Here is a 15,948-nt window from a genome sequence, read left to right on the forward strand (position 1 = left end):
CAGGCATGTGCCCTGACCAGGAATTAAACCATGACCTCCTGGTTCAGTGGTCGGCAAACTCATTAGTCAACAGAGCAGCAAACAGCAGCTCGCGAGCCGCATGTGACTCGTGAGCTGCAGTTTGCTGACAATTGTCCTGGTTCACAGGTCAGTGTTCAATCACTGAGTCATACCATCCAAGCAAGAGGGCATTCACCTAATATGGTTCTTAAAACTATTAGCAGTTAGAATAGGCACATCCGTGTCGAGGCAGCCTGGAGGGCAGGAAGGAGAAGGGGGCAGGAATGAGGTGACAAAGTGGACATGGAACAGATTCAAGGGGACCCTGGACAGAGCAGAGCAAAATCCATGGGAAACGTGGGCATATTCTCACGAATCACCAGACTTCCCTGATGTCCGCCTGTCAGCCCAGAACGCTGTCCAGGAGAGAGGTTGTTAAGTGTTCACTCCACACCCTACCCACCCCCATTCAACTGATGAGCACCTGGGAGGTATATCCTACACAGATCGCTCCCCTCCGTGGAGACCAAATCTTCCTTTGTTCTTTAATCAAACATGTGTCAAGACACAAGCAGACCAAGTTTAGAGTTTAATGGGTGAGGCAACCAATTCCATGATACCATAAATATGGGGGGTGGGGTATGTTCAGGCTTGGTTTTCTGTAAGTTCTAAGAAATCTTAGAAGATTCCTGGGAGGTTGTAAAGATGGTTGGAAGGCATGTGTGACTCACAAGAATGAAGCAAGAGCAGTGGTATCCTAGGAACTGACATCAGCTTGGTGTGGCTGGTAATGATGTGGGAGGTCTACCTCAGGAGCAGGGGGGGGGGGGGGGAGTGTATGTTGGGGAGGGTCCCAAGAGCTTTGGGATACTGTTGGGTGGGAATTTGTTTTTAAAAGGTCTCTGTGGAATGGAGGGGAGCCAGAGAGTCTGATTCAGCGAGAGCCAGTGATGGTGTGAATAGGACAGTGAAAGTGGGGTTTAGGAGAGGTGAGTAGGTATAAGAAGTATTTAGGAAATTAGATATGGGATGCCTTAAATTTTGGCTTAAGCAATTGGGTATCATTCATCAAAACATTGACACTGGAAGAGGACTGGGCAGGGAGGTCACTGCTGATGCATTCTGAACTTGCAGGTACATCAGATCTGGGGCCTGTCCTCATATACCTGCCTCCACGTGAAGAGCACACACTTACCTTGCTATTGTTTCGGAGGAAATACATACTGACATTAATACATACATTAAATTCTAAGAAAAATCAAAGAGGTGATTTTTCTTATTCTGTGAGGTATTTGTTGGCATAGCCTTCGCAGGAAGTGAAGTTTCACGTTTTCCTTTCTTTTAGGTACGCCCCGGAATGTCTAATTCAGTGTAAATTTTATATCGCCTCTGATGTCTGGTCCTTCGGAGTGACTCTGCACGAGCTGCTTACTTACTGTGATTCAGACTCCAGTCCCATGGCCGTAAGTTGTACTCGCCTGTTCAGTTAAGCCTAGCTCCCAATTAAAATGTGTCCCGCCCTGGCCTGCACATGCTTTCAGGGTGCATGAGGGAAGCACCCCTCTCCCCCCCCCCCCCCTCCCCACTCAGAAAAGCAGTGGAAAAAATAGCCTCGGGTGAAGATTAACAAAACAATTGTCCATCCTTCTGCTTTGTAAGTTTTATTCTGAAGTGGAATCCAGTTCGTGCATTATAATGGGAAGTGTTGCTTTCCATCTAACTTGGTTTGTTCCCTGACACTTATGTGTGGCTCTCCCACATCCTGCTTTCCCAAGGAGCCCACAGTCCCCTCAGATATTCCTGACTTTCCAGGGTCTCGTCTGTGTGAAGGAGCACTGGGTAGGAGCTTTGCTTGAGCCTCACGAATTCCTAAATGAGGTCATTCTCACTGGGAAGGTTTCCTGTGGTGGGTTGAGTCTCATCATTGAGAGCTAATAAGATTTTGGACTTGCATTTAGAGTTACTAAGGATAAAAGCCTTTTTGTTATTTTAATTTCCAGTTAATTCTAGAAATTCCACCTTAATTTGGTTTATAGAACTATGTGCACACTAAAACATTTTGTCTGGTTTTATTTTACACAGTTGTTCCTGAAAATGATAGGCCCCACTCACGGCCAGATGACGGTGACGAGACTTGTGAACACACTGAAAGAAGGAAAACGTTTGCCTTGTCCTCCTAACTGTCCAGATGAGGTATTTACGGGCCGGGCCCTTTACAGTGATATCACTTAAATCTTACTATGTTTTCACAGCTTGGCTTTATCCAGCAAGGAACAGTGTGGGGAGAGCAGGAAGGATAGACAGTCCTTTAACCCTTTGCACTCCGCTGTCCCCTCTCAGGGGACATCGGAATTCTAGCATATCACTCGGATGTCCCCTCTCAGGGGACATTGCAGTTTATTAGTTATTACGGGGAATTGAGTTAATTCAATGCACGTTTCCGCCGTTAGCGTCGAGTAGCTGGTAGCCAATGTCCAGAATGGTTCGGAGTGCAAAGGGTTAAAGTTGTTTTCTGAAGCTGAATTTCGGATATTTGAGAAATCGTCTTTGGGCCAGATGACAAGCACAAATTATGTTCAACGCAAGGATTCCCTCCGATAGTAGGCTCACCTCAGAAAGTACCATAGGACATATTTTGGTATAGCCTTACTATGAAAATACATGTATTTACATTTTGTGTAGAAGTTTGTCCTACTTACTAACAGCATTTATGACGTTCAGTTCGAGCCTGTAAGACTAATTCATTCTGTTCAGTACATCTTAGTCACAGAGTAAGGTTCCCAGAGTCTAAACTGAGATAAAACTTCACCCTTAGTTTACCATAATGACCTGGATTTTATTTATTTTTTAATTTCTTTATTGATTAAAGCATCACATATTTGTCTGCACCCCCCCCCCCCATTCCCATCTCAAACCCCTCCCTACGCATTCCCCTACCCCCCTGGATTTTTTTTTTTTTTTTTTTTTTTTTTTTTTTTTTTGTAGGTCATTTAGCCCATGAGCTTCTCAAATGTTAAAATATTATTTATGAAATATAGTTGACATTTTCTATATTAAACATTCAAATATTCTTGTTACCTAGTCTTACTAAGGAAAGTCATTTACATTTCTATACTTTTTTTTTTTTTTTACTGTTACTGTTTTTCCTTTTTACAGGTTTATCAACTTATGAGAAAATGCTGGGAATTTCAACCAAATAATCGGACAACCTTTCAGAACCTTATTGAAGGGTTTGAGGCACTTTTAAAAAGCATGAATAACATTTAAATCTCACTGTTGTATCGAGTACTCTTCCCCAACAAATACCCAAGCCATTTAAAAAAATTTTAATGGAAAAACTTTATATTCTGTTTAAAAAGATACTTGGGTATGTAATTCACATATAAGGCACGCTGTGGTGCTTAATATGTGTAAGTACTTCCTGTTTATTTGTCACTGTTACTGGTGCCAAATTTAATGACAACCAAAATATTAGTAAGCACTCCTTTTGGAACGATATGCCATCATTTCATCTGGCTAGTGTACCACCACAGTTGCGTACGATAATAGGATTTTTTTCAAAACAAAATCTCAAGATGATTGCTTTTTCCCAGTTGCCAGTTGATTTAAATGTTTTTCTGGTACATAAATCAAAAGATAAAAGGTAAATGGACTTAGTCAATACTTTAACATGCCCTAAAAATGTCATCTATATAGTGATAGAACAAGCATTCTTGAATTAGATATCAGTTAGTATACTATCATTTCTATACAAAGATGTGTGTATTCCTGTCATCAATAGGACTTAAACTTTGTTTTTCCAGTAGCTTAGCTTCTGTCCCCTTGGATGACCAGCGGTACCCACCCCCCCCCTTTCTTTTTTTTTTTTTTTTTTTAGAAAACTGGTTGTACTCGGGGGACTGCTATGAAATAGATCGTTTGCTGCATGGTGTTAATTCTTGAGTACTAAGCCTGTGCCAGTGCTTTCCCCAAAAGTATACTTTTAAACAGATTTGATTCCAAGAACCTATTAGACATGCTTTTAAGAAATGTCAGTGTATATATATCCTTTTATAACTCGACCACTTTGGGGCAAGCTATTCCAGCATTGGTTTTGGATGTAACTAGTCAGAGTATATATTGCATTGCACTGTTCTTAAAGTGTCTCAGTACTTACCCTCCATCTATAACAGTCAATCACTATTTTGACCATCGCCCTATGGCAGCAGTTTTCAACCTTTTTCATCTCATGGCACATGTAAACTAAAATTCTGCGGCATACCAAAAAAAAAAAAAAGGTATAATTTTGATTCATTCACACCAGGTGGCTATTATTATGTTAGCTGTAATTTTTTTTTTTTTTTAAACAACTTAAGGAAAAAGAGTGTGCCCCTGACCTAGTCAGGTATTGCACATTTAACAATTCTGGTGGCACACTGGTTGAAAATTGCTGCCCACTGGTATAAAACTTGAAAGAAAGGACCCGCTAGAAGCACTATGGAGTTCAGGATCCACTAGACAGTTTTGAGGTAGCTGGGTAATCAAAATGTCTACTCTCTGATTCAATGTGAACTATGTGACCAAGAGTATGAAATTTTTTTTTTTTTTTAACCTTTTGAGCCTGAAGCGAGTTCTGGATTGATTCATTTAAATTTGTTCAATGACCCTCCATCACCAAGATGTCTGTCTGTTCAAACCTGTGGCCACTCTATATGCACTTTGTTTACTCTTTATACAAATAAATAATACAAGACTTCACATGCAAATGCCTTTTAATATTAAGACTCCATTTTCAAAGCATTTCAAACAATTGGTTTACTTAGAAAAATATATTACAACAACACTTGATTTGTACTTATGTCTAATGTTAGTGGTGCCTAAGCCAGGACAGAGGGCAGATCCACATGTGCTGTACATGGCTTTTCATTTCACAGCCTGATTTAAAATTCATCATCTTCTGTCTGCACTATCACAGAGGTGACTAAGCATTGAAGCTTAATGCAGCAGGAGAAGTGCAGAGCTTGGAGACCCCATTATTCGTCTGCTGAGTCATGCCTATCCTGATCGTTATTCATAGGTAGTATCCTTGTATCCTTCTTAGAAATTATCTTAGTTTAGCTTTCTAGCTGTCATTTTCCAAAAGAAGTTAATATATGCAATAAATTATACCAAGTAATGTTCTTTACAACATATGCACCAATTTTTTTAACTTCATAATTAAGACAGGATAGATACCTCATCCTGCTAAAAAATAATTAAGTCCCCCAAATTACAAGATATTTAACAATCTGAATTCAAAAAGACTAGGATTGTTGAGATACCTAAATTCCATATCAATTACAGTCTCGTAACAAGAAACAGACTTTGCTATTTCCAGATGGCAAAGGGTTTCTCATGCGTTTAATACCAATGTCAGAAGTTATATGCAATAAAAGAATTTTTAGCCTACCATACTACAACAGAATAAGAGAAAGTGGAGTAAAGCTTATTAGTTCAAAATGGTGGTAGATACTGTCACTCCATAAGACTCCTAAAGAAAGGATAGCATTGACTGCTTTACTGTCATACTGTGAAATAACGCATTTAATGATCCAAATATGTCCTGTTCCAGTAATGATCAAATTACTAGTCGATATGTTATGGAATGAGACAGAAACCTAAGTTCCTTGCCACTTACAAGTCAGCTGCAAAAGTTAAAATTCTTTCTTCGGGTGAAGTAAAAGGATTAGAAAATCAATACTACTAGATCAGGGGTCAGCAAACTTCCTTGATCAAAGGCCAGATGGTAAATATATTTGAGACTTTGCAGGTCTCTGTCCAGTTACTCGGCTCTGCCATTGTAGCACAAAAGTAACCTTAGGGTGTGAGTAAGCATGGTTGTGTTCCAATAAAATTTTATGTATGGACACAATTTCATAAAATTTTCATTTTTCCTCCATTTAAAAATGTAAACATCATTCTTAGCTTGTAGTCTCTACAAAAACAGGTGGAGGACTGAAATTAATCCCAGGGGATGGTTTGCCACTCCCTTAAGTAAGATCATCAAAGCTACTTTTCTTAAAAAACCTTATTTTTTCACAAAAGGCATACATGGTTAATAACACATTAGAAGTAAGGAATCTGTGGGAGTGTATACCTGGACATCACTCTATGTGGGGGTCTTACAATACATGGCTGGTGTGTGTGGCTAATAATTTAGTTTGCATGTAGAGTATCTTTTTTCAATATTGCTGCATTTTGTACTTGTACTCTTGTAATTCTGTAATTCTAAAAGTCTATAAATAAGATTACTTCTAGGGAAGGTAAATAGAAATGCACATTGGCATGTAAGAAACTCATTTTTCTAAGGCCCAGGAAACGACTGTTTCCCATTTATTGCTTCAAATTTTTATGTATGGTATCAAAATTATCCCCAGTCCTAAAACAAGGAATATTGTTAATTTCTGCACTGGACTATAAGTTAATACCACATTGATTAAGATGCATCTACTTCTATTGGAAAATGTCCCTTATTGCTACTTACTTTTTATTTGGCAATTCTGCCTGCTGCACAACACATTTCCTTCTGGGAAATTATAAACCCGTATTTAAAGGATATGGCTAGTATGAATGTAGTTAAGGCAGCGATGAATAGCGGAGATACTCAAAGAACCGTAGGAGGTTATATAAGGAGAGAACTTAGCTCAGTACACACGCTTCTTTTTTAAGTAGGTCTCCATGTAATATGCTCCTGTGCCCTGAGAATGCTGGTCAACAAATTCCACTGAACCACCTTCTTGGGCAGAGATGAGATAAGATGAGCCTCGCTTTTCATTTCTTAAAGATGACACCTATGAGGAAAAGAAATCATGACTAATGCTGAAATCTAAATTACAATCGGTTTGTTAAAGATGTGTACGAGAAAATCCATTCTACTTCCGATTTGGTGTAAAAACAGAATATCAGGATAAATAACAATCAAAATCACTTGTGCAAAATACAACCCAGCCTCTGAATGCCCGTTCTTCCCCAACCCCCACATTTTTGGGAAAGAAACAAAAAAGACATTGCAATTACAGTTGCTTTTGCTGATTACCTATGTCCACCCCTCTGAATCAGAAATCAATACCTGATGTGAGTATTCCTCTGAGGAAGGAGAGTGGCTAAGAAACTTGAGCTGCATATCAAATGAGAGGTTACGTTTGTATAGCAAGAGAAGAACCTAGCAGATGTAAAAACTGGCAGAAGACGTCAGTGAAAATAATTCTAAAAAGGAATGTGAATTCAAACTTTAGAAATTGTTAGAATGCAGGTTTCCAGGCTGCATCACAGATTCTGATGAAGTGTTTACCATAAGGGCAAAATGTTCTTCACAAATAAGACAAGAAATCAGACTGTGCAACACAACCCTGTGAGCTCCTAACTTTTCTTAGATTTAGCCTTTACAGACACTACATGTGAAAATCATGTAGATGTGACTCATAAGGAAAACTTGCAGCAACGCAGGAGAGGCTTCTCACATTAAAATTACAAAGGTCACAATTTTCAAAATGAGGGTTAACTTCATAGGGGACAGATGATGAGTCTGTCACCACAACTTGTAAAAAAGAGCTCTCGTTCATGTGAAGGAGAGGATTCAGAAGAGTTGGCCAACACTAAGATGACACAGGAGGTTACTGAGTGCCCTCCTTCCATGGCCTCACCAAATGCACAGCTGCACATTGGTAATTCCCTCTCAGAGACCCAGAAACCGCACAAAGAGAAAATGCCCTCATAGAAATGGGGAGGAAAGGCTGAGAGACACTTGCCATAAACCCCAGCATAGCACCATACAGTTCGGAGGGAACCCCAACTTCTAGTTCTGAGGAGTGAAGGGTTTGGATTTCACATCCAGTGCCTCAACTTTTTAAAGGCTTTCATTGGAGTGAGGAGCTCCCAAAACATCCAGCTCTGAAAACCAGCAGGTGTCCATGAGAGCCATAAGAATATGGCAAACAAAGAAGCAATTAGCAGGTGAACGAACTCCTTCAGCTGTTTTTAGTCTGGATAGCTTTGTCTCCAAATCTGAAGGACAACTTTGCTGAGTACAGTATTCCATACAAATAAACATCAAAGAAAAGCAAAGGAAACTGTACTTACTCAAGACAAAATAAACTTTAAACCAAAGAATGTAATAAGAGAAAGGTGATTTAAGAGAGACCAATCAAAAATCATTAGGAATATTTATGAACCCAAAATAGGTGCACCTAATATATAACACAAATATTAATCATTCAAATGTGAGAAATCTGTAGCAATGCAGGGAAGTGCATACTCCACTTTATACAGGAAGAAAATAATTAAGGAGACATTGGCTTTAAACTACACATTAAACCAGATGGACCTTACAGACGTATACGGAATGTACTATCCCAAAGCTACCAAATACACATTCTCAGCACATGGAACATTCTCCAACATAGACTGCATATTAAGCCACAAAACAAGTCTCAATAAATTTAAGATGATCAAAATCCAAATCAAGCATTTTTTTCAGACCACAATGTTATGAGATTAGAAAACAGCTACAAGAAAAAAACTGGATTAAACAACAAGTTTCTGAACAATGAAAGAAGAAATTTTAAAAAGTAATTGTGAGAAAAGTGAAAAACAATTTATCAAGACTTATGGAATGAAGTAAAAACAGTTAAGGGAAGTTTATAGTGATAAATGCCTACATGAAGAAGAAAAGTGATCTCAACATAACACCTCAAGGAGCTAAATACATACTAAGCCCAAAGTGGGTAGAAAGGAGGAAATAACAAAGATCAAACAAATAAATAGAAATTAAAAAGACAATAGAAAAAGATAAATGAAACTAAGCTGGTTCTCTGAAAAAATAAAATTAACAAAACTTTAGTTAGCCTCATTAAGAAAAGGAGGACTTACAGTTATGATGAAAGAGGAGTTGTTACAACTTAGATCAGAGAGATCACTAAGAATAATTATAGGCAAACAAGGTGAATAATTTAGAAATGGATAAATTCATAGAAACAACTTAATATGACTGAATTATGAAGACACAAGAAATCTGAATAGACTAATTAGTAGTAAGAAGATTGAACCAGTAATCAAAAACCTCTTAAGAAACAAAATTCCAGGACCAGATGGCTTCACTGATAAGTTCTACCAAACATTTAAAGAATTAATACCAATCCTTATTTTTTTCTAAAATATATAGACAAGGAGGCAACACTTCAAAACTCATTTTACAAGGCTAGCATTACCCTGGTACCAAAACCAGACAAGAGCATTACAAGAAAAGAAAATTAAAGGCAAATATCCTTAATAAACACAGATGCAAAAGTCCTTAACGAAATATTACCAAACTAAATTCATCACTACATTAAAAGGAATCATGCACCATGATCACATTGGATTTATTCCAGGGGTACCCGAATGGTTCAGCAGCTACAAATCAATGTGCTATACCCCATTAATAAATAATAAAACTCATCTCAAATCATCTGACAAAATTCATTGTCCTTTCATGATAGAAACTCTCAACAAACTGGGTATAGAGAAAGGTCCTATATGACAAGTCCACAGGTAACATAAGGTATCCAAATCATAAAGGAAGTTACTGTCTATTTTCATATGACATGATACTATATATTTCTGCCTTAAAAGCTCTATGAAAAGACTTAGCTCTAATAAACAATTTCAGTAAAGTTGCAAGATACAGGTGCATTACTATGAACAATGAACTTTAAAAAAGAAAAATTTATATATATATAATCAAAACCAATATAATACATCAGAGGTGAGAAATCTATACACTGAAAACAGTAACATTGATGAAAGAAATTAAAGAGGACACAATAAATGGCAAACCATTTCGTGTTCAGCCCTGGCCGGTGTGGCTCAGTTGGAGCATTGTCCCATAAGGTGGCAGGTTCGATTCCCAGTGAGGGCACATACCCAAGTTGTGGGTTCAATCCCTGGTCAGGCGTGTGTAGGAGGCAACTGATTGATGTTTCCCTCTCTTTACCTTCCTCTCTCTAAAATCAATTTAAAAATATTCAGTGTTCATTAATTGGAGGAATTCATATTAACATGTCTAAACTACCATAGCAACCCCTATGAAATTTCAAATGGCATTTTTTTTACAGCAGTGGAATTGTCCTAAAATATGGAACCCCAAAAGACTCCAAACTTGAAAAAAATCCAAAGCCCATAGCTGGAGACATTCCTCTTTCAGATTGCAAACTATTACAAAGCAATAGTAATCAAAAACAGTATGGTATTTGCATAAAAACATACAAAAACCAATGGAACAGAATAGAGAAACCAGAAATAACAATTGCATCTATACTCAATTTATGACAAAGGAGCCAAGAATATACAATAAGAAAAGGACAGTTTCTTCAATAAATGGTGGAAAAACTGGATAACCCCATGCAAAAGAATAAAATTGGATCACTATCTTACAACATACACAAAAATTAACTCAATGAATTAAACACCTAAATGTAAATTCTTAAACCATAAAACAGAAGAAAACCATACAACTACTAGACCAAAACTTGGTCTTGGCAATGATTTTTTTAGATTTAACCAAAAGCATAGGCAACAGAAGCAAAAATACAGGGGAGATTACATAAAATCAAATAGCTTCTGCATAGCAAAAGGATCCCATCAACAAAATGAAAAGTCCACTTAAAGGGTGGGAGAAAATATAAAATATCTGCAAACCACATAAGGGGATAATATCCAGAAAATACAGGGAACATACATAACTCACACAACTCAATAGCAAAAAACAAAACAAAAAAACCCAACAAAACAAAAAAACACACACAAATTAACCTGATTTTAAAATGGGAAAAGATCCTAAATACACATTTTTTCCAAAGATGACATACAAATGGCCAACAGGACTAGGTACATGAAAAGGTCTCAGTATCACTAATCATCAGGGAAATACAAATCAAAATCACCTCACCCCTGTTAGGAAGTCTATTATAAAAAAGACAGATAAAGGCTGGTGAGTACGGCGTGAAAAAGAACCTTTGTACACTTGGTTAGAATGTAAACTTATACCAACACTATGGAGGTTCCTCAAGAAATTAAAAGTGATACTCTATGACCCAACAATCCCACACTGAGTATACCGTTTTCCTTTGAAAACAAAATCATTATCTTGCAGAGATACCTGTACACCAACATTCATATCAGTATTATTTACAGTAGCCAAGATATAGAAACAACCTAAGTGCCCACTGTCACCTAAATGCATAAAGTAAATATTATATACATACAAACACAGGAATATTGTTTAATCTTCAAAAAGAAGGAAATTTTGTACTTGAGACAACATAGATGAAATTTGAGGGAATTCAGTTTAATAAGCCACACAGAGAAAAGACAGCACACAGAATCACTTATATGTAGAATAAGAAGAAAGTCAGCTCCATAGAAACAGAGTAGAAAAGTGGTTGCCAAAGGCTGGGGAGTGAGGGAAATAGGGAAAGGTGGGTAAAAGGCTGTAAACTTTCAGCTCGCAGGGGTCTTCAAACTACGGCCCGCGGGCCACATGCGGCCCGCAGAGGAGTCTGATCCGGCCCGCCAGGTTTTTTGGGCAGTGAGCGCAGCCGAGGTGTTACAGTAGGAATTAGTAGTTCATATAGTCCGGCCCTCCAGCTCTCTGAGGGACTGTGATCTGGCCCCCACTTTAAAAAGTTTGAGGACCCCTGAGCTATAGGATGAATAAGCTCTGGGGATCTAATGTATAACCTGGTGACCACTGGTGGTAACATTGTATTGTATAAAAAAAAAAAGTATAGAAGGTGATAAGGAGACTTCTTTCACAAGGCATACATATATCAAATCATTATGTTGCACACTTTCAGTATCTTACAATTTTGTCAAATATACCTCAATAAAGCTGAGAAAAATAGTAAAAACTTTTTTAAAAAAAAACGTGGGATGACAGATGACTGAAAGTAAGAAATCTATTTTGGTATAGTCTACTGTTGTGACAGTTGAATAAAATCCTTTTTCCCATAAAGGTTTGTATAGAAATGTCTCACAAAAGGAAACCCAGATTAACAAAGAACTTGGCTTTGATGTCTGTCTCAATTCTTTTCCTGGGAATAAAGTGTGTAAATATACCTGAGGTTTGCTCTGAAATAATGAGGAAAGGACAGGTGGGAGTATAGAGGAAAGGATCCTGGCCAGGAGGTGGTAACTGTTGAAACTGAGTTGATGGGTACAAGAGACTCCTTGTGGTTCTAGTCCAAGATGGTGACGTAGGAAGATCTTCACCTCACCTCCAGTCATGGGCAAATCAAGCCTACAGCTACAGATGGAGGCACTGCCTCTGAAAGAAACCCAAGAACTAGATAGGACAGTCCTACATATTAGGCAAATGAGAAAAACATCTACATCAGGATGTGCAAAGAGACTGTGACACAATCTCACCATAAACCCCACCTTCAGTGTGACAACCCATAACTAGGAAGGAACTCACAACCCAGAGTTTCTCCCTGAGAAGCAAAGGGTTTGGACACCACATCTGCACCTGAGAGGTGAGCTTGGAAAGTCCTGGGGCATGCATCCACAGGAAAGCCTGGGGGCTAGGCATCTGCTTTAACATACATCTACAAAACGACTGAAATGATCTCCGAAGATGGAGGTGGCAAGCACATCTTCACGCTCTCCATCGGCATCCCTGGAAAGGGATGTCTCGGGAAAGGAGCTTGTGTACATATCTGGGTTTGGCAGCTGCCACCCAAAGGACACCTCTTGGTCACCTGGCTCTGGTGGCTAGCAGAGCTTGTGTTCATGGGTTCAACCGGACAGTAGCAAATAAACAGTTCTTAACTGGCCATCACCTCAGGGCTCAGTGCAGAGGGGGCACACAGACATGCGCATCTCCCAGGCTTCCCCTGAAATAGGTATGTTCTAATACTCTAAAAGTTACTGCTTGAGTGTCTGTATATAGGTGCTGAATGAGACTTTCCCCTTTGGGAAACTGACAGGTCTTGGCACAACTTCAACCACTGGGAGCATGAAGAATAAAATAGGCTACTTGGATAATCACAGAGCTTTGAAGACAAGAAAGAGCTAGGGTAGGGTTGAATGATAAGGTTCATTTTCAACACAAGGTCACTCCTTCAAGATTGGGAGAGGTGACTGTTTTATGTAATGCATAGAAACCAACACAGAGAATCAAGGAAAATAGAGGAATCAATTCCAATGAAAGAACAATATAAAAAAGACCTTAATAAAATAGAGATTAAGTGAATTACCTGAAAAGGATTCAAAATAACAGTCATAAAGATGTTCACCAAACTCGGAAGGAAAAATAGATGAACCATGTTGGTATTTTAAAGAGAAAATATAAGAAAGTACTGAACACAAATCACAGAGCTGAAGAATACAGTACCGGTATATGAACTGAAAAATTCAATAGCAGAGTTCAACACAGACCACATAAAGCAGAAGAAAGGAACAGTGAACCTGAAAAGGGCAGTGGAACTCATCCAATCAGAGTAGCAAAATGAAAAAAAGTGAAGAAAGCTTAAGTGGGTTATGGAGCAACATCAGGTGGATCAACATTCGCATTATACGGGCTCCAGAGGAGAAAAAAGGGGAAAGAAGAAGAAAACTTAATTTGAAGAAATACTGTCTGAAAACGTTTCTAACCTGTGGAAGAAAACAGATACCCAGATCTTCCTAGCACAGACATTTCAAAACAAGATAAACACAGAGATCCACACCAAGATATTATAATTCAAGTGTGAAAGGTAAAGACAAGGAGAGCATTTTATGAGCACCAAGAGAAAAACAACATACTAATTACAAGGCAACCCCCATTAGACTGTTAACAGATTTTCAGCAGAAATGTGGGGAAATAGTAGACAATAATAGCAGGGAACTTTAGCTCCCATATTTCATTTCTGGATAGATCATCCAAAAGGAAAATAAAAAATAAATTGGCCTTAAACTGCCCATTAAAATGGATGGCCCTGACAGACATATACAGAATGTTCCACCCCACAGCAACCTAATACATGTTCTTCCCAAGTGCACACAGAACATTCCCCAGGACAGATCATATGTTAGGCCACAAAACAAGTCTCAATACATTTAGGATGACTGAAATCATATCAGGCATATTTTCTGAACTCAATGGTAGGAAGTTAGAAACAATTACAAAAAAGAAAACTAAAAATTTAAAAATATGTGAAAAGAAACAACATGCTCCTGAACAACCAATGACTAAAAAAATTAAAGGAATATTTAGAAAATACCTTGTGACAAATGAAAATGGAAATGCAATCTACCAAAACTTATGAGACACAAGCACGTGGCTCCCAGTAGTTGAAGTTGTGCCAAGCCCCAGCTGGGTGGCTCAGTTGATGTCAGGAAACATCGTCCCATCCACCAAAAGGCTGTGGGTTTGATTGCCAATCAAGGGCACGTACGTAGGTTGTGGGTTCGGTCTCTAGTCAAGGTGCATATGGGAGGCAACCAATCGATGTTTCTGGCTCACATGAATGTTTCTCCCCTCTTTTTCTCTCCCTTCTCTAAAATGAATAATTAAAAGTTCACAGTAATAAGTGCTTACATTAAGAAAAAAGAAATATCTCACATAAACACTCAAACTTTATACTTCAGGGAATAAAGCAAAAGAACAAACAAAGTCCAAAGTAGAAGGAAAAAAAAAACAAAGACCATAGCAGAAATAGAGACTAAAAATATAACAGAAAAGATTAATGAAACTAAGCTGGTTTTTTTTTAAAAAATAAAATAGGCAAACTGCTAGACTATAAAAAACAAAAACAAAAAAACAATAACTGAGGACTGAAATAAAATCAGAACCAAAACAGATGTTACAAGTGATACAAAAGAAATATAAGGGATCATAAGAGACTACTATGAATACTCATAGGCCAACAAAATGGACAACCTAGAAGAAATGGATATATTCCTAGACTTAATCATGAAGCGATAGAAAATAGGAACAGAATGAGATTAAATAAAAAGCTCCCAACAAACAAAAGTCCAGAACCAGATGACTTCACTGGTAAATGTTACCAAGTATTTAGAGAATTGATACCAAGCCTTCAAAAAGTCTTCCAAAAATAAACAAGGAGGCAATACCTCAAATCTCATTTTATGAGGCTAGCAAAACCAAACAAAGACATTACAAGAACAGAAAGTTATAGGCAAATATCCTTGATGAACACAGATGCAAACTCTTCAACAAAAATAATTAGGAAGCTGAATTCAACAATACATTAAAAGGATCATATACCAGGATCACGTAGGCTTTTACTCCAGGGATAGTACAAGAATGGTTCAACATTCACGAATCAATCAATGTGATACACTCCATTAACAAAACCATGATCATCCCAATAGGTGCAGAAAAAGCATTTGAAAAAGTTCACCATCCTTTCATGATTAAAAGCCCTCAACAAAGTGAGTATAAAGGGAATGTACTTCAACATGATACAGGCCATATGTGGCCAGTCCACAAATAACATCTGACTCAATAGTGAAAAGCTTTTCTTCCAAGAGTAGGAACAAGTCAAGGATGCACACTTTTATTCAACATAGGTTTGGAAGCCCTAGTTAGAGCATTTAAGCTAATAAATAAATGCATCCAAATTGGAGAGAAAGAAGTAAAACTGTCATTATTTGTAGATAACAGTATTATACAAAGAAAATCCTAAAGACTCCATCAAAAAACTGTTAGAATAAATGATTTCAGTAAAGTTACAAGATAGTAAATGAGTATATGAAAATCAGTTGCTTTTCTATGCACTAATAATGAATATCAGAATGAGAAACTAAGAAAACTCCATTTATGATACCATCGAGAATAAAAATCAAGTATAAATTTAACTAAGGAGGTAAAAGGTCTGTACACTGAAAAGTGTAAGACATTGATGAAATAAACTGAAGGCAACACAAATAAATGAAAAGAAAGTCTGTCCT

General features: G+C 37.8%; 2 protein-coding genes across 7 annotated transcripts in view; one reads left to right on the forward strand and one right to left on the reverse strand.

Moving 5' to 3' along the window:
* JAK1 (Janus kinase 1) overlaps positions 1–4,737 on the forward strand; it is a 124,511-nt gene extending 119,774 nt beyond the window's left edge. For all 3 annotated transcript variants that reach the window (XM_084871360.1, XM_084871359.1, XM_084871361.1), the window contains 3 exons: positions 1,346–1,463; positions 2,083–2,193; positions 3,157–4,737. In XM_084871360.1, the coding sequence (XP_084727486.1) occupies positions 1,346–1,463; positions 2,083–2,193; positions 3,157–3,267 (340 nt within the window). In that variant the 3' untranslated portion in view covers positions 3,268–4,737. The remainder of the gene's footprint in view (positions 1–1,345; positions 1,464–2,082; positions 2,194–3,156) is intronic.
* Positions 4,541–15,948, reverse strand: part of RAVER2 (ribonucleoprotein, PTB binding 2) — an 81,107-nt gene continuing 69,699 nt past the window's right edge. For all 4 annotated transcript variants that reach the window (XM_084871384.1, XM_084871382.1, XM_084871383.1 and 1 more), the window contains exon 12: positions 4,541–6,809. In XM_084871384.1, the coding sequence (XP_084727510.1) occupies positions 6,663–6,809 (147 nt within the window). In that variant the 3' untranslated portion in view covers positions 4,541–6,662. The remainder of the gene's footprint in view (positions 6,810–15,948) is intronic.

The sequence above is a fragment of the Pipistrellus hanaki genome, assembly GCF_964339955.1.
Source record: "Pipistrellus hanaki genome assembly, chromosome: 2".
Classification (NCBI taxonomy): domain Eukaryota; kingdom Metazoa; phylum Chordata; class Mammalia; order Chiroptera; family Vespertilionidae; genus Pipistrellus; species Pipistrellus hanaki.